Genomic DNA, 19,742 nt, shown 5'->3' on the forward strand with positions numbered 1-19,742 from the left:
AAATTAAAATAGACTTAAAGGTGGTAGAAGTAACTTAGTTCAAGTTGATGATAAATGCAACACATTTCTCACAAAAGTATCTTGGAAGCGTAACGCAAAACAAACAAAAGGTTCGCAAGGAGGGAGATGCATTGGTTCCTTGCTTCGGGGAAGGCGATGTATCGCTCCTCAATGCTTGCGCAGGGTAGAGGATGCGTCTTGTTCCTTACTGGAGAGGAGGTTATGCGTTGATTCTTGTACTGTATTCCGGTTTCGATATGGCTAGATGGCGCCGCGATGCGAAGTGACAATCCGGTGCGATGCGATAAGATGGCGCCCTTGATGCGATGCGACAATGTGAAGATGATGCGTGCACGCCCGACGGCCATGCGGTGAACTCTGTAACTTTCTCACTATGCAATATATGATGGGGTCGGGTAGCCACTTAACGAAGTGGCTGACCACTGGTATCAGAACGGACAGAGCTGTCTCCTTACAGCAACTACGGGCACGCTGGGAGGGAGACTTAGGCAAAGGGCTTAGCGACAAGAAATGGGAGAAAATCCTAAAATTACCGAAGAAAGTGTCACGCAACCCTAAGTTCAAATTTATTCAACTAATGATTATCCACAGGGCATATCTTACCCCTCACAAGTTACACGCGATGTTCCCTGAATCGGCGGACACCTGCCCAAGGTGCCGCTTAGACGACACAGGTCTAATGCATATGTTCTGGGACTGCCCCAAGTTAGGACACTATTGGGCGACGATCCAACAGATCTTAATAGGGATCGCACCGGGCAGACCATACGCGACACCACTATACAGTCTGTTGGGACTGGGACACAGGGAAAAGAAAAGGAGTGTGGCTACTAGATTTGCGGATTTGGCGCTGGTATTAGCAAAAAGATTGATAAGTATGAAATGGAAATTAGTTAGACCACCGGATGTAGGAGCATGGTATGAGGAGGTCCTGCGGTGGGGGAAGGCAGAAGGGCAGGAATTGCACAGAGAGGAGAGCAGAGGCCTGCGAAAGACCCACATATCGCTGGAATGGAACTCAGTCCTAGCAGAATTTGACACATGTACTAAGACACACCTTGCATAGATGCATAGGATGACGGTTCTTGCAGCGACGACATGACGGGGCTCAGTGGTGTCTGTAATGGTGGAAGCCCAACACGAACAAATATAGAGCACGCACCCACAGGACGAGTTGCGGATCTAGAATACACGATATCTTACATACAGAATGTGGAAAGTAAGTAGATGACAAACGAGGAACTAACATGGAGTTGTAACAAAGAGACATTGCCAGGAACTGAGAATAATACATATAACACGTAGGTGCTGGGAGGGGAGGGAGGGGGGTGTTGTAAGAGTTGTTGTACTTAACAACAAAGAAAAAGGAAAATGCAATGTTTGATCTATACCGAAAGAAAAGAAGTACTCATAATGTTTAAATCTTGAAAAACAGAGAAAAAGTGTACAATGTTTATCCTGATATGACAGTAAAAATACTTAAAAAAAAAAACCTCTGTAAGTTTGGAGCAGCAACAGGCCCTGCTACACACTTCTCCTGTGATGCAACGGCGACCCTCATGATGGCGACACGCTTCTCCAGTGATGCGTCGGTAAACAGCTGCGACGAAGGCACGCTTCTCTGGTGATGCCGTGGCGACACGCTTCGGCAATGCGACGGGAACAGCTGCGACTGCAACGTGCTTCTTCTTGTTGAGTCGTGTTTCCATCTCCCAGCGACATGCAGGCTTCTGCAGACAGAATTCCCAGCAAGGAAATTCAGAGGGGAGCTGGTGATTAAGTCTTTTGTCCCTGAGACTTCAGCAGGAGGCAAGCACAAGTTCAAGCCCTTGGAGAAATATTCTGCAAGATGATGAAAGTTCTTCTAAAGTTCCTTCTCCTTTCCTTGGCAATGAAGACACCACTGCAGGCCAACCCAGCAACACAGCACACTGGCAGGGGGGGGGGGGGGGGGGCAGTCCAAACTCCTGCAGCTTCCTTGGTAATTCTCCTTGGCAGAGGTTTGTCTTGTTCCAGAAGTGATCTAAAGTCCTGGGGTCTGGGCCCCAATATGTATACTGCAAAATCCTTTGTTCTCTGAAGGCAGAGGGTCCTTTACCTAGTTCAAACAAGTTCTGGGTGCATTCTGCCAGTGTACACCTTCTTACTTTGTCAATGTGGGCCAGGGTCCTCAGACACACCACAGGAGGTGGATCCAGCATTGTGAAAGGCAGGCACAGCCCTTTTCAGACCCAGGTGCTACTCCTCCCACCACTATACATGCAGATAGGTCTATTCAGCCCTGTGCGGACTCACCCTGTCTCCTGGACTCTCCGCAGCCCATGTAACTCAGAAACCAGACATACAAAACACAAGCGGGTGGTATTTTCAAACACAGAATGTTAAAACCAACTTCACTAAAAGATGTATTTTATCATTCTGAGTTCAGGCATTCTTAGCTCGAATTTCTACCATGTTCCCTGGGTCAGTTTGGATTATAAGATGTTATAATCAACCTGCCCATTTTCGCCTATGGGGACAGGTAGCCTTACAATAGTGAAAAACTAAAATGGCTGTAGTTCACTATTAGGACATGCCACACACTTCAGGGCATGTTCTACCTTTTACATACAATGCACCCTGCCCGTCGGCCTACCTTAGGGGGTTGTCTGATATGTAGCAAAGGGAAGGTTTAGGAACTAGCAAGTGGGTGCACCTGCCAAGTTGACATGGCAGTACTAGACTGCACACAGGCCCTGCAATGGCAGGCCTGAGAGAGACTTTAAAAGCTGCTTCTGTGGGTGGCACAATCAGTGCTGCAATTCCACTAGCAGAATTTGATTTACAGGCCCTGAGCACGCATGGTGCACTATACTAGGGTCTGACAAGTACATCAAATAAGCCAATAATGGAGTCACTAATCACTACTTCAATTTAACATAGGCAGCACTTGCACTGTGGCACTGAATAGCAGTGGCACAGTGCACAAAGCATCTAAACAAGCAAAACATATTAAAAACAGAGGAGGCAATCAGTGAAAAATGGAAGGAAGACTCGTGCCAATGGTACCAGGTCTAACAGGGTCCATTTCATCGGCAGAAGAATAGACCGACGCGGCTAGGCCCGAAGGCCGTCCACGATGTTTTAATCAAAGATGAGACTTCCCGATCTAATGGATACGCGGAGAGAGGGAAACGCGTACGATAACAATCCCGTCGAGGGTAGAGTGGATTGCGCACAGAGGGGAACCCGAAGGACGGTTTCAAAGCGGAGCGCAGCAATACACCTCTGAACCCGATGGCGCAAAAAATACAATCTAACAATTGAGTCGATGCCCATGCACACTATCACCGAAAGGAGGAGTCACCTTACCTTGTGACTAGGAAAGACTTCTTCGAAGAAAATAAAAAATAACAAAGCGGCGGGGCCGGACGCTTTTCCCGGCGAAGTATATAAAATCTTCCAAGATATTTTGGTGCCAAGGTTATGTAAGCTGTTCAGCTATGTCTATAGTTCTGAGGGTAGGGCACCAGCATCCTGAAAGGAGTCCATAATTGTCCGCATAATAAAGCCGGGGAAAGACCCCCTTAAGGCAGACTCTTTTAGGCCTATCTCCCTGCTAAACGCTGACTATAAAATATTCACTAGTGTTTTGGCAGGGAGATTGGCTAAATTGGCCCCGCAACTTATCAGCCCAGATCAGAAAGGTTTTGTACCTGGAAGGTATATTCAGGAGTTGACCCAGTTGATTGGCAGTATCGATTTAGCGGTGGCACGGTCGGAGCCCTTGGCGGTTGCTGCCTATGACGAGGCTAAGGCCTTCGACCGTGTCAACTGGGGATTCTTGTGGAATGTACTGAGCATTATGGGCTTCGGTAAAATATTTATTCAGATATTGAGAGGGTGTTATGAGGGGGCCTCTGCTGTAATATTATTGAATAGTTTTTTGACTTCACGCTTCAGCATAAAGAGGGGAACCAAGCAGGGGTGCCCCATCTCGCCCCTCCTGTTTGACCTCTACATCGAGCCCTTGGCGCAGGCATTGCGGATTGATGACTCAATTACACCTTTTAGAGTCGAGGACTATAGCTGTAAGTTGGCTCTATATGCCGATGATTTGCTGGTTCACACCAGCAACCCGGTCGAGGTGTTCCCTAGAGTCGAGGAGATAATGACTGATTTCGGTCTCCACTCGGGCTACCGGATTAATAACCCGAAAACTGAAATAATGTGCGGGGGGTTGACAACTGGGAGGGAGCTCGAAGTAGCCAGTTCAGATATTTGGGCATAATAATATCAGATCTTAACAGTATAGTCCAAACCAATATAAAGAAGGTAGCCAAGGACATCGATCACCTCTTCTCGAGAAGGCAGAACCTCCCACTGACAATATATGGCCGCATCAACCTGGTCAAGATGGTAATCTTGCCTAAATTGACATACCTGTTTAATTCGATACCCCTGATCTTTCCTGATAAAATCTTGGGGAGAATCCAAGGGAAAATCGGTAGTTTCATTTGGGCTAATAAAAATTCTAGGTTATCATGGAAAAAGTTGAAAAGAAGATTGTTAAAAGGGGGACTTGCTTTGCCGGATGTTCTTTGGTATGCCCTATCTTTCCAGCTGTAAAACATTCGAAGTCTTCTTACGAGTCCCGATGATTCTAACTGGGGGCAGATTTTGAATATAATGGTGGATCAAGAGGGAGGCGGGTCTGGGTTTTTGTATAAATTTGGTATTAAAACTAGCTCTTTTTGTATGGAATAGAGTCAAAGGAAGGTGGGGCATAAAATACTACTCTGACTTTGCCCCAATATGGGAATCTCCGGTCCTGCCATCATGCCTCAGTGACAGTCTGTCCCTCCTCATAAGGAGAGCAGGAATAACAATCTGGTCGGACCTAGTAACATCAGAAGGAGTTCTCCCTTGGGAGGTTTTGAGATCTAAGATTGGGGCCTCCTTCTTCAGATTTAAATATATCCAACTCTGTTCCTGGTTTTCCTCCGAGAAGGAGAACATCAGTGGTAACTGGGATATCGAGCGCGCTCTCCAACCCCCAGGTTCTAGGAAAAGGGAAGTCGGACTCTGGTACAGAAAAATGCTGGAGGCAGAAGAACTACAGTCACCCCCACTATATCATGTCTGGAGCTCTTCTAGGCTCGAGGCTGTGTCAGCCACCTTGTATGATACGTCTCTTCAATTTTTGTATAAATACGTTAGGTCTGCCTCTCTTAAGAAAAATCATTTCTACACCATAAACAGGTTATACTACACAAACAAATTGCGAAGTTTGTGAGCCCGCCTCCTCTTTGCCCTAGATGTGGATTAGCTGAGGCAGAGGATATCCATGTTTTTTATGACTGTCCTGTAGTGGGTCCTTTTTGGGGTACAGTGGAAAAGGCTATGGAGAGTATCTTTAAAGTTAAATTGAGCCTGAACAAAGTTAGAGTTATGTTTGCTTTGGATGCTGACCTTATTTGCGGGTTAAGGGGGACACAAGTTGCTTTATTTTTTTGTTTTATTCCAATTGTTCGAAGAGAGATCTGTAAGCTCTGGAAAGATGCTAGCCCTCCCCTGTATGAAAACTGGCTTTGAGCAACATTGTGAATCGCACGGTTAGAATCTGTTATGGCATATAATGTAAATATCACAGTTTGGGAACCTTTTATAGAATGGGGAACAGAAATGAGGTTGGTTTAAAGTCCTGAAAGGTCCTATGATTACACCATGCCTCGGTATAAAGGGGCAGGCCGGGCTGGCCCCAGGCAAAAGCAAGAACTCCAGCCTGGGGCGCTCAGGAAGGAATGGGGCTGTAAGGGTTTATTTGCACTTGCTAGTGGTGAAATGAGGACCAAAAAAGTAAGAAAAAAATATGTATTTTATCATTCTGAGTTCAGGCATACTAAACTCGAATTTCCACTATGTTCCCTGGGTCAGTTAGGATTATAAGACGTTATAATCAAACTGCCCATTCTGGCCTATGGGGACAGGAAGCAGTGCAATTGTGAAAAACGGAAATGCTTGTAATTCACTATCAGGACAGGCCACACACATCAAGGCATGTCCTATCTTTTAAATACAATGCACCCTGCCCTTGGGCCTACCTTAGGGGTGTCTGATATGTAGAAAAGGGAAGGTTTAGGTACTGGTAAGTGGGTGCACTTACCAAGTCGACATGGCAGTACTAGACTGCACACAGGCTCTGCAATGGCAAGCCTGAGACACACTTTACACACTGCTTCTGTGGATGGCAAAATCAGTGCTGCAAGCCCACCAGCAGCATTTGATTTACAGGCCCTGGGCACACATGTTGCACTATACTAAGGTCTGATGAGTAAATCAAATAAGCCAATCATGGAGTCACTAATCAATACATCAATATAACATAGGGAGCACTTGCACTGTGGCACTGAATAGCAGAGGCACAGTGCCCAAAGCATCTAAACCAGCAAAACAAATAAAAAACAGAGGAGGCAATCAGTGAAAAATGGAAGGGAGACTCACATCAATCGTACCAGGTCTAACATTTCCCTAGATGGCCGCCGAGCCCGAGGCCAAAAACTCATGGGACCCCCTTGCAAAACCAGGTTGTTTTGTGATAGGTCATTTTGATGTTAACTCAATAGGTTTGGGCCCTTGCCCTTTTGCAGACACTCGACCCACCCACAGGAGTGAGGTATCATTTTTATCGGGAGACCTGGGGGAACGCTGATAAGATTCCAGAACTTTCCCACACAGAAATTTGAGAAAAAACGTGATTTTAGTCAGCTAAATCTGAAGTTTGCAGGGGATTCTGGGTAGGGAAATGTTGGGGGACCCACGCAAACCATACCTTGCTGGACTCCCCTGGGTGTCTAGTTTTCAGAAATGTGTGGGTTCAGTAGGTTTCCCTAGATGGCTGCCGAGTCCGGGGCCAAAAACTCATGGGACAACCCCTTGCAAAACCAGGTTGTTTTGTGATATGTAACAGCGGATAATGCCTTAACTGCGGCGAGGCAACAAGCTCAGCAGCATTTGGAATAGGAACCATATGGGCACTGCAGTTCCCTTCCATCTCACCCATCAGTGCAGTGAGGGGGCCCCTCCGAGGCCAAGATGTGGTTATCAGGCCAAGTTAACATGGTGGAATGAACAGAGGCCCCTGTGCTGGTGATCCCAACCACCTAAGTGACAACAGGCCTTAGAATTGACTGAAACACCATCCACAAGAGAGAGGGTGCCGTTATGGCCCCCTCTGGGACGCTCTCTCCCCCCAGACATGAATGGCCACTAATGGGACGCCCTTATTTCACCACCTGAGATGACCCAACGCGGTAATGAATTTTGCACTGGACTTAGGAACTATGCGACTCCTACCCTGGGGGATGGTCCTCTTACTCTAACTTTTTGGGCCCCCTTGAGGTATTTTTCTTCCACTCCCGATCTTTCAGAACTGATCTGTTTCCCAGCCCCCTGTTTCTACTCTCCTTCCACTTTTCCATCTATCCTCTATTGGGGTCTTCTTCTTCTATGTTCGACTATGCAACTGTAACTAATGTAACTATGCAAAACTATTATTCTTGTTATTCCTGACTGCGGAGTCCTGAGCAACGTGGCTGATGTCCGGTTGAGCTGCTAGGCAGCTATAGAGGAGATCAGACCCTGGTTCACCCCTCGGCTGTCACCTACCCAGCCGGACATTGGACACAGTTCTTCCCGTCTCGCCGCTGTGTCTCCTTACACCCCCCTCCCACAAAATGCCGTAATATTGTTTTTTTCCCTGTGTTTTACTATGCTCTTGTAACTGATGTGATTTGTAACTTAATGATCCTCCTGTAAAGCGCTCTGATACCTCCGGGTCTAGACAGCGCTATATAAAACTCTTCAAATAAATACAAATAAAATAAAATAAATGCGGGGTGGGTGGAATTTTTTGGATCCACTCAGATTCTAGAACTTTCCACCACAGAAATGTGAGGAAAAAGTGTGGGTTTCCTGGACAAATGTTGAGGTGTGCAATGGATTCTGGGTAACAGAACCTGGCGAGAGGCACTCATGTCACCCCATCCTGGATTCCCCTTGGTGTCTAGTTTTCATAAATATACAGGTTTGATAGGTTTCCCTATATGTTGGCTGCTCAAGGGCCCAAAAACAACATGTAGGCACATTGCTAAAAAAAAGTCTGTGCCTCGTGGGCTTCCCCAGGGGATTTGGGTGGGGGGGGGGGGCGGTTGCCCCAATATGCAGAAAGACTATATTTTGGTGGGGGTTGGGTCACTGGTATGCCCATTCTGGGCAGCACCCACCCCCATGCATTAAAAAAGATCAGGGGGAGGCGCAGAAAGACTGGAATTTCTATTGCGGTGGGGGTATTGTCATGCCCATTTGGGGCAGTCCCCACCCCTACATGAATACAAAAAGAAAATCCCTGGTTTCTAGTGGGCTATCGGGGTGGGTTGCCCCAATATGCCATCAAGGGGCATATCGGGGCATATCCCTGCCGTCAAGTGGGCTTTTCGCCCCCGCGGGGTGGGCAGATTGGGGGCTACTGCCCTCATCTGCCCACGAAGGGAGACAGAAAGGCTGTAATTTTTACGGGGTGGGTGCATTGGCTTGTCCGTTTTGGGCAGCCCCATGCCTAATTCAAATTGGCAAAAAAAATCCCTTGTGTCTAGTGGGCTTTCTGCCCCCTCGGGGGCAGATTGGGGGCTACTGCCTCCCATGGGGGGCAGAAAGGCTGTGATTTTTGCGCGGGTGGGGACATTGGCATGCCCGTTTTGAGCTGGCCCCACCCTATTTAAAATTGTGCAAAAACAATCCCTTGCGTCTAGTGGGCTTTCGGGGCAGAAAGACTGTTGTGCCCAAAAAACTATGGGGAGAGCAAAGGCCCTTGCCCAAGGGGCCGCTCTCTCTTCCCTGGTGTCTAGTGGGTGGATCCCTGATTGGGGATCGCCCTCCTGGGGAGATCTCAACACAGGGATCCACTAGGGAGGGGTACTATTGCAAAGGGGAGATTCTCCCCTTTCCAATGATACCTCTCCCATCTTTGTCATGCTCGAGGGGCTGAGATAGCCCCCTGAGCATGTGGAAAGTGAAACTGAAATGAGCCTCTTTGCATATTTCAGTTTCTATTTCACAGAAATAACGTAATTTCAAGGACAAGGAAACTGGGGGGCCTCGGGAGCTGGGCAAGCTCTTCCCCAGCTCCCAAGGCTGTTGGGGGGGGTGGGATTCCCAGTGCCGTGTCGTCGACGCGCAGGAGCCGTCCGACACACATGAGCACTTATGCGACAGACGGCTCCCGGACGTCCGACGCATAGAAGGGGTTAAATATGTAATTTTAGGCAGGAACTTAGAACTCATTCCTTTAGGCTTTATCCTGGTGCAGCTTGTTTGGCAACTTTGGTCGGTGGAGGGGTTTACATTTACTATCTTGGTGCAATTTTAGGTTTTCTGGCACCGCACTTGCGTTGTGATTGGGAAATCTTGTGTATTTAATACATCTTAAAAGGGAGCTCTTATCAGTTCCCATCTTTGGATTACTATGTCCATCCTCTGTTCTGTGGAACATTTTTTATTTGCTTACTTTTCCTGACTGTGCATCTTTGAAACAACTGTGTTATATTACTGATCTTTTCATTGTGATGCCACTGAGGAGTATTCATTTGATCTCGCTCTACATTTTATTGTATTGTAGTGTAATTGCATTTATATAGCGCTTACTACCCCTGACGAGGCGTCAAAGCGCTTTTTCGACGAGTAGCACCCTACTCCGGGACCCATAGACGATTAGTGTTGAATTAGTATAGTGAAACATGCAAGTACATTTTAGGTGTTGGATAGGTTAGTCAGTTATTTGGATTTGTGAGCTTAAGTTCTTGAACTCGATTTTATGACTATTTTGGGCAGTTATGTCAGTGTGCATGCAGGAGCCGTTTTAAGATCTCTTGTCACTCTTTCCCCATATTGGAAGAACTGGACAACACTGCCATCTACTGTTTTAAAAAAAATCTATATATATAAAAACAAAAGTATGTCTGTTTGTCCTTTAAGCGTTACTACACCATTCATCCAATCGGCATGAAACTTTGGGAAGTTGTTGAGACACTCCCGCGAAGGTTTCTGGCAAAAAAAATATTAAATTGGTAAAAGTTGTTGAGTATACTCCTGTGAAGGTTTCTCGCAAAAAAGAAGAAAAAAAAATAATTTGTTAAATATCGGCCCCCAGGGCCCTCATAATCATTCCAATACTGAACGTTTACAGTTTCCGGTGCGACTCGCTTTTGCAATGACCATCAACAAAGCACAAGGACAATCGCTGCAAGTGTGTGGACTAGATTTGGAGAATCCGTGCTTCTCACATGCACAACTGTATGTGGCCAGCTCACGCGTCGGAAAACCTTCTGATTTATTCGTGTACGCACCAGACGGAAAAACAAAAAATACTGTGTACCCACAAGCACTCGAATAAATAAACAGAATTAAAACAACACTTTAAAATGTTTTCCATATTAAAATGAATACGTTTCAATAAAAATTACACAATGTCAATTGAATGTTATAACAAGTTTCCTTAAATTTCCTTTCTTCTGAGATCGCAGCAACGCGCGACGGGTAAACTAGTTGTATATAAAAATTACTCTTGCGTAAATTTCTCTTCGGGTTTGATGCTGTTCCGGTACTGAACCGAGTACTGGTAGTCAACTCTGATATCAAGTCTGAGATCTTTGATTTTAGGTTTCGCCTGCGCATACAACTTACTATTATCACATAGGTGAAACTTAACGCAGTTACCAATGTTCGTTTAAAAAAGTTAAGGATGCGTCCACAAGTCTGGAATGCTGGAAGAATGTTGAATAGTTATCTCCTTTTGGTGTGAATGGAGAAAGCTGCACTATAAAGGAGCACATTAGCATAACTTTTAAGATCGCTTTCAGTGCTAACACTAGCAAATGTGTGATTTCTTGACACGAAAACATTGTGTGACCATTCCGTGAATTGCCTGAAATACCCGGCTGTGGTGCTTCTCTCAGGGACTGGAATCTGGTTCCTAAGATAAATTGTATTTGTTTCAGATCGCAAGCCACATTGGCGTTTGTGTGTGATTAATGAAAGTTAAAACAGGCATTATTCAGATTTAGTTACTTTTGTCATAGAAAGTCCTTTTTAGGTCTCGCTCGAGACCTATTGCTGCCGAGTTGCTTGTCAACGGACACAGACAGGGGCACGAGCGGCGATTCTGGTCCGTGAACGCGCAGATTCTGGTCTGTGCACGCGCACAAGCCGCCACCACGTGCACTAGCAGCGCACACGCGCACCAGCCGGCACCAGCCGCCCCCAGCCGCGCGCACACGCACCAGCTGCCCATACACGCACCAGCCGCCCCAGCCACGCACACACGCTCCAGCTGCCCACACACGCACCAGCCGCCCCCAGCCCCGCACACACGCACCAGCTGCCCACACACGCACCAGCCGCCCCCAGCCCCGCACACACGCACCAGTCGCCCGAGCCTGTGCACGAGCCCCCAAGGCACCAAGTCCCACTCACCGGGTGTCATCTCCTCCGCCTCCATTGACGTGGCTCACCACTTTTCTGCCCCCACCGCCGGGCTCCCCCTCCGGCATGGGAACCCCACGTCACCACTTCCATCTCGGCGATACACTTCGTGGGCACGGGCTTATGGCGGAAGTCCCGCCCCACAACAAGCATGACGCTGCCGGACTTCCGGATTTCACGCCAGATCGGGCCGTGGCTTGCCAGGAACTCAAGCGATTTCCAGGTACTTGTTTGTTCTGTAGCAAAATTAATCATGGCAATCTTTTCCTGTCTGTAATGTTTTGATGGCGTTATGATATTTATAAACTAGGAGAAGGGCAATTGAGTTACACTAATGTGCCTAACGACCTACCACATGGACTCGTTTAGTTAGAAAACAGTATGTAGCTTTAAGAGCATGCAGTCTGCAAGCTCTCTGTGGAGACTTGAGTACACAGGGCCGTACTGTTGACACAGCCAATTCATATTTGATTCTCTCGGGTTCAGTGAGTGAGTCCCTGGAGCACGGAACACCTTGTTTATATCAAAACACACAAACATATGGTTGTGCATGCATTAGTATTTAGTTGAAGAAGGTATGATGCTCACTGCTGGCGGTGTCTTGCGCACATAGGCAGACAGAGGTGTCTCAGGTCTCAGTGTACAACTGCTCTAAGTCCGTCGACCTGAAGAAGAGTGGATGATAAACAAAGTTGCTGCTCTGGGGGCCAGTCAGTCACTGCGTGGTCGCAGTGGCCAGGCGCCTTGCTGGAACACAGAAATCAGCAACGATCTGCATCCTGATCCAGCTTGGGGCACTGCTGGGTTCAAATTGTATAATGTTAATGATCATGAACTCGCTGTGCTGACAAGAAACATGGTATGTTCAGAGCCGGACTTGGCTTGATTATGAGTGATGATGATTCCGCATACGCCTAGCAGAGTTTATGATTGATGATGTGTGAAGATATGGCAGTATGATCACTGTAGCTCCTTGTAGAGCGCCTGCATGCCTCGTGGGGTTAGTCCAAGTGTGCTATAATATGCCTGACTAATGCATTTTAGTACAGTGATGCGGACAAAATCAGTCAAATGCATTAGTCTCACCCCTGATGGTGTCCTGGCTGGTACCACTCACACAGATAGTGTAGTGTAGTAATTGTGTTGGGGGACGTAGTTCTTACAAGTGTGGTGCATGGAAAGTGTTGGGAGGGATAGATCCACGATTTACGTTTAAGATATGGTGGCAGAATTGGCTGTGCACGAACCTCTGTGGTACATATAGTTATTATAAAGGATATTCCAGCCTTGTTTCTGTATTGGTTGCAGCATTAAGGTGGACCACTTAAAACGTTATGAGGCTGTACAGGTGTGCTGGCGAGAAAAGAGTGTGTAAAAAATGTGCCTAGATTTACTGTCAGACCGCCATTCTTCCTTGTGATCAGCATGGTGGGGTGATAATTGAAGATCAAACTATATATGTTGTACTACCTGCAGTCTTGGTTTAAATTGGAGTCACCCATTGTCCTGCACGGTTTGTTAGATGTTTCTATAGCATGCCAATTTTAGTACTCTGCTCCTCCATTTTCTGTATGGTGATAAGTTGAAGTGGATTGAGGTACTACACTTGTCAAAGCTCTATTCTGATGTCATTCAATCTTATATCTATTTATCTGTACTAAAAAAGGACAAGTGTTTGTCTTGTAGCTTTTTTTGCATTATAGGCGGATCTGAGCCAATGATGGCCATTGAGAGCAATGTACTAAGGGAGGAAGGGATCTATGGAGAACACCATGATGGTGTCAACGCCTAGAGGACACCATCATGTTGGTTATTAGAGACCAAGGATTGGAGTGCATATTTAATTTGTATGCAAGTGGCAATCCTACCAAAGCATCACTCCTGCCACTTAGGGAAAGAGTCAGTCAGTGGGCCATGTCCAGGCTAAATAATTTATGTGGTGCAGCTCTGCATGTTACTGTTCTTACTGTTATGGTGCTGTCAGGGAGTGTGTTCCATGAATTATATGGGGCGATAGATGCGCAATGTAATTGGGTTTAGGCCTATTGTCAGTATTTATGAGAGCATAGTTCCCATTTATAAGGCATCATGTAGAAGAAGTCTGCCCATTCGTTTTTTTCGGGAAATAGATGGTATGAGAGGATAATATTTTAAAGTACAGAAAGCATTTTGCTATGTCCTGTCCCAATAATTGTTTGAGAAATTAGAGAGATTGGTAGAAAATGTAGCTTTTAATGTGCATTTAACAGGGACGTTGGTTAATACTGCAAAGAATTTCACACAGTGTTGCAGGGATTTCTATCTCTAGATTTCTGGGAAATGTATGGCAAATAGTCAATGTTAAAGCACACATGTGAAAAGTATTTGAGATATACTAGACACTTCTATTCACAGCATTTGTATGGGGCATTTGAACTTCCTCTATCCGATTTTACTCAAGACACCAATTTACAGATGCAATGTTTGCACCCATCTTTCTAGCGAATGACACCCAGAGACAGTTTGATAACCCTAGTTTGCTAAGCCATTTGAGATAAAGATGTAAGACCAGTAAGATTGTCAGATATTTAAGCATGCTCTTCTAGGATGTCTCCCTGATCTGAAGGTTGTATCATCTCCCTGGAAATGCCTATCCAGTCTGGTCCCTTTCCGGTTGACAGAAAGAATGTTCATTTCATTTGGGTGATGAACATTGTGAATACAAATATCTTGTGTGAAGCACAACAGCACAGGGGCAGTCTTACTGATATTTGCATCATATTCCGTGGATGGGGGGACTTTTTTTCTTTATATTGTGGAAATGTTTACCTGTGCTGGTCTTTCCGTTTAGCTCCAAGATGAATGCGGTATACCTAAAACCAGTTTTTACTTGTCAGCCGTGTGTTCTTTCGGGCTGTTGAGAAGGTTGCACATACGTATCGGGTTAATCGGGTGCGCCAAATTTTCTCTGTCTTGCTGGTAATGTTAACGCATAACTCCATGTCACCAAGGAAGCAGTGCTACAATACTGGGTATCTGTTTAACATCTTAAAGCATTCGAGGAGGTTTAGTCCTTTTTCACTTCAGTTGATCCAATTGAATTAACACATTTGAAATCAATTGTTAAGTATAAGCCCAGTATTCTAGCATTGCTTGCTTGTTGATTTGGATTCATCAAATACCCTACCTGCAATTAGCTTGGAGGCATACATCTTCCTGGGTTGAAGTAAAAGATTACAGAATAGGCACAATAGACAAGTGAGTTAAGCAATTTGTGTTGAGGGGTAGGTGGGTCAGGGCAGGTGCTAGAGACCCTCACTTTATCTATCTATCTTTTGCCCTCACTCTATCCATCTATCTTTCGCCCTCACACTATCTATCTAACGCCCTCACTCTAGCTATCTTTCGCCCTCCCTCTAGCTATCTTTCGCCCTCCCTCTAGCTATCTATCGCCCTCCCTCTAGCTATCTTTCGCCCTCCCTCTAGCTATCTTTCGCCCTCCCTCTAGCTACCTTTCGCCCTTCCTCTAGCTATCTTTCGCCCTCACTCTATCTATCTATCTTTCGCCCTCACTCTATCTATTGCCCTCCCTCAACTATCTTTCGCCCTCCCTTTAGCTATCTTTCGCCCTCCCTCTATCTATCTTTCGCCCTCACTCTATCTATCTATCTTTCGCCCTCACTCTATCTATCTTTTGCCCTTACTCTATCTATCTTTCGCCCTCACTCTATCTATCTTTCGCCCTCGCTCTAGCTATCTTTCGCCCTCACTCTAGCTATCTATCGCCCTCACTCTAGCAATCTTTCGCCCTCCCTCTAGCTATCTTTCGCCCTCCCTCTAGCTATCTTTCGCCCTCCCTCTAGCTATCTTTCGCCCTCCCTCTAGCTATCTTTCGCCCTCACTCTATCTATCTATCTTTCGCCCTCACTCTATCTATCTTTCGCCCTCACTCTATCTATCTTTCGCCCTCACTCTATCTATCTTTCGCCCTCACTCTATCTATCTATCGCCCTCACTCTAGCTATCTTTCGAGCTCCCTCTAGCTATCTATCGCACCACCACAGCATCACTCAGGGGTACCACAGCATCACTCAGGGGCACCTCAGCATCACTCAGGGGCACCACAACATCACTATGCGCTACCACAGCATCACTGAATGCCACAGCATCACTCTTCGCCACCACAACATCACTCAGAGCCACCACAGCATCAATCTGTGCAACCATTCAACAATAACTGGTTCAAATATTTTCTCTCAATGTTTCAAGCTTTATTACAAATGTCACAAAAAGATGTTATTATTTCACTTCTGTTCTTGGATTTTTATCACAATAAAATACACTGAACATAATCTTCACAAACGTTATTTACAAAAGTTTAAGCTATTGCCATTATAAATTACAATAACTTTTATTTAAGTATTAATTATTTTAAAAAATTTAAAGCCATTGTTATTTGTAATATCAATACATCTAAGTCACGTAAATACAAAACATGTTGCATTACAAATGCTATAGGTGTCACATTTGCAAAAGATAAACGTATTGGCATTGTAAATGACAAAGCTATTAATTTCGCTATTTTCAAAACCAACACATAAATAAAAATTTGTAATTTACAAGACCAATAGCTCAAACTTTCCTAATGCGAGACCTATTGCATTGCAAATGCTTGTTTATGTAATGTTTTTAGTGATGATTATGATTATTTCTATTCAAAATTCAGCGTGCTGCTATATTGCCAGGAGAATTAGCTCTTCCACCACTACATTGTAGCAGTTGTTTCTTTTTTTTGTTGCAGTGTTACGTTCTAAAAATGTATGTGGTTTACTTAATAACCAGTTATTTGTGTGGTTTGGTGCCTGTTGAAAGGCAGCTCTTATTTAAATGAATGGTTTCATAGTTTTTCATCCGTACGTGTTTTCCTTGCCAGTAATGCACTTTCTAAAATGCCAATACATACTTAGAAATAAGGTCTTCTTTTTTTTGCACATTTAATCCCTTTAATAAACCTATTATCAAAATGAACAAATCTATTATTTCAATCTAACAATATGACCTTAAATGCAATTACATTGTAGCAGACTTCAATATTGTATTCCAAAAATGTGCCAACCGGCTCTGTGAAACTAATTTTAGAAACAATGTGCCTTCATGCTCTGTTTTCAAAAATTCTTTCACTGTTTCCGAACGAAATTAAATAAAAAAATACCTATGTTGCCTGTTGCATTTGAGTTTTAATGTGGTACTAATGTAAGATTTATTGTCTCTGGTGCAAATTTACATGAAAGCCAAGGTTAATGTAATTATGCAAGAAACACGCAACATATGACCCTGGTCATATAATGTCCTCTAAACTAATTAATGTATGTGTGATAGAGCTGAAAAGGAAGGAATACTTTTTAGGACAAGACCCTCACTCGCCCAAGGGTGACATGCTTCATCATAGGGTTCCTCCACACACAGCAAGGTCCATGGTGTGGGCTACTACTCTCCATCAGGGAGGAGCTGAGCAGTTTTGAGATGAGCGATGTAATGGTACCAGTGACGGACTGAGTGCAAAGATATGACAAGTGGTGGTGAACAAAACCATCTCCAAGGTGCGAGATTGACTTTATTCAATGGTTCACTGCGATAGAATAAAACAAGAGGACTGTTTTTTTTTTAAAGCAAATATATCCCTATCAGTGGTCAACATGGTTCTGCCCCATAGGACCCCAGTGGGGTTCCGGGGCATTGTCATGACCCAAAGAAATGTATATATTGTCGTCCCTCTGTGTAAGGTTGTGAATGTAAATGAAAGTATACTGGCCAACAAAGGATCAGAAGCGACCAGAGTTCTCTTCACTAAGGCGTTAGAACCTGGACAGACCATTAGCGTTGGCGTGTTCTATGCCAGGGCGGTGTTCCACCGTAAAGTCCATTCCCTATAGGGAGATGGACCACCTGAAACAGTTTTGGGTTCTCACCCTCATCTGCATTAAGCATATGAGGGGTCTGTGATCTGTCTGAACTCTGAAGTGATTCCCAAACAGATAGGGTCTTAGCTTCTTCAGTGCGCGGAACATAGCAAAGGCTCCTTGCTCTATGGTACTCCACCTCTATTCCCTGAGGAGTGGTCTCCTGCTAAGGAAGACCACAGCTTGTCTAGGCCCTCTTCATTCAGATGCGAGAGCACTACTCCCACACCATCCTCTGAAGCTTCCGTCTGCACTACGAATTCTTAGATGAAGTCGGGTGCCTTGAGCACGGGCCCCGTGCACATGGCTGCCTTCAGCTCATCAAAAACTGTCTGACAGATATTAGTCCAGATCACCTTCTTGAGCTACTTCCTGGAAGTCTGCTCAGTCAAGGGGGCAACAATGGTGCAATGCCCCTTGACAAATCTCCTATAGTAACCTGTGAGACCTAAAAAGGCTCTCACCTCAAGCTGGGTCTTGGGGGGCTCCCAATCCAGAAAGGTGTCAATCTGAGGATGTAGGGGCGCCACATGGCCGCTTCCTACCTTGTGCCCTAAATACACCACAGAGCTCTGCCCGATCTGGCACATACTGCCCTGATCATGAGTCCTGACTTCTGCATAGCGTTTAACACTTCCCAGAGATGTTGCAAGTGCTCTTCCCAGCTGGAACTGAACTCTGCAATGTCGCCAGGTAGGCAGCACTGAAATCCTCCAGTCTAGCCAACACCAAAATGACAAAAATCTAATCAGTAGAACTAGAGTTAACATTTTTAGAAGTTTGTAATGAATCTAGCGCCTAAAAGATAAAAGCGCCATCTGCGGGCATCTGGTCGCTCGAGCCCGGGTCATAGTTGCAAGGTAAGGCCGACCATGATGGAGCAAGGTTTGGATACAAAAAGTGAATTGGGCCCGGTTGGCACTTACCTCTAGACTTAAAAAAAAACATTGGGAGAAAAATATCTGAGTAGGTAGAAGTTCAGTGGGTCAAGGCTGCAGAAGTGTCTGAGGCAGGAGCGTTGTCATCAGTTGGCCATGGTGCGAATCCATAGTGAAGATTTTTACCTGTGGACATAGTCACCGGAATGAAAGTGGAAAATCTCTAGCGGGATGGTGTAGAGGGCTTTAGCCAGAATACAGTTCCACAAGGTTGGACACACCCGAAGGACCGCTGAAACAAGTTAAAAAATGTCTGGTACTTAAAACAAAACTGGCAAGTTAGGTACAAGTAGCAGCACTAATAATGGTTGAAGAAGTTGCAAACAACCACCTCCAGAAGCAGCGGTATGTCTGTTGTAACAGTAAAGAGAGATGATGATGTTACCCAATGAAAGCTTGTGTGGCGCAGTGCAGTCCCACATAAATCTATTTACAATGTAGCCAAACGCAGAGACAGACATTTCTTTCAGCAGAAACAGAAAGGAGTTTTCACAAAGACAGGAACTGTGGCCTTTAACAGGATTGTATTATATTTTATTTTGATAAAGTGCTTGAGCTTGAAAGGCAATGGAAAGAAACTCCACTAAAGAAAGTACCCCGTGGAGCGATCCACTGCCTTTTGATTAGGTTTGCACCGTAGAAATTCCACATACATTCATACTTGTTACTCTATTATCTTTTCCACCGAAAATTTAATCAGTTTGTGATGAAGGTAAATAGAACTTTTCTTTAACAAGTACATGTGCGTGTCCATCCCTAAATGCCAACAGCTGGTGTCATTTGTTTTGTGATTGTGGCAACTGTCTACTCCAGGCCATTGTAAATAGAATTCGTGCTTCAGTTTTGGAAACTCTTGAGTCTCCTTTTACTGGAACATTTTTTCTCTTGCTCCTGTGACATCTATAGTCGAGTTTCTCAACATATTTATTTATTACAGGAAATGCTCATGTGAAACAAAGGAAACTGGCACCAGTGGTCCCAAAACCACCAGTTCAGTTGAAGTCTATACTAGTTCCTGCAAAGTGTATTACTCAAACATTCTCTGGAATTGCAGCAAAGAGTGTGAACCTTCAACCACTTACAACACTCCTCCCAAGGCATCAGCCAATTGTTAGTTTCCAGACTGCACCCGCTAGAAGTAAGTGTCAACAGACCCAAACAATGTGAAAACTGTACATAGAATTGAGTAAGGGGCTGGGCGGCTTTTTAGAGGACTGCTCTTGTTATAAATATTGGAACGGTATGTTTGACTAGCCATTCCTACCTCAGTTATTTTTGGCTTCCCATACAATATTTGTACATAATCGAACGTAAAATGATTACATCA

General features: G+C 45.0%; 1 protein-coding gene across 2 annotated transcripts in view; it reads left to right on the forward strand.

Moving 5' to 3' along the window:
• ATF6 (activating transcription factor 6) overlaps nt 1-19,742 on the forward strand; it is a 1,839,477-nt gene that overhangs the window by 600,797 nt on the left and 1,218,938 nt on the right. For both annotated transcript variants that reach the window (XR_015309808.1, XM_086964422.1), the window contains exon 6: nt 19,353-19,553. Coding sequence is in view for 1 of the 2 variants with exons in the window: in XM_086964422.1 (XP_086820548.1) it covers nt 19,353-19,553 (201 nt within the window). In the remaining variant the exon portion in view is untranslated. The remainder of the gene's footprint in view (nt 1-19,352; nt 19,554-19,742) is intronic.

Source organism: Lissotriton vulgaris, chromosome 1_1 (genome assembly GCF_964263255.1).
Source record: "Lissotriton vulgaris chromosome 1_1, aLisVul1.2, whole genome shotgun sequence".
Lineage (NCBI taxonomy): Eukaryota > Metazoa > Chordata > Amphibia > Caudata > Salamandridae > Lissotriton > Lissotriton vulgaris.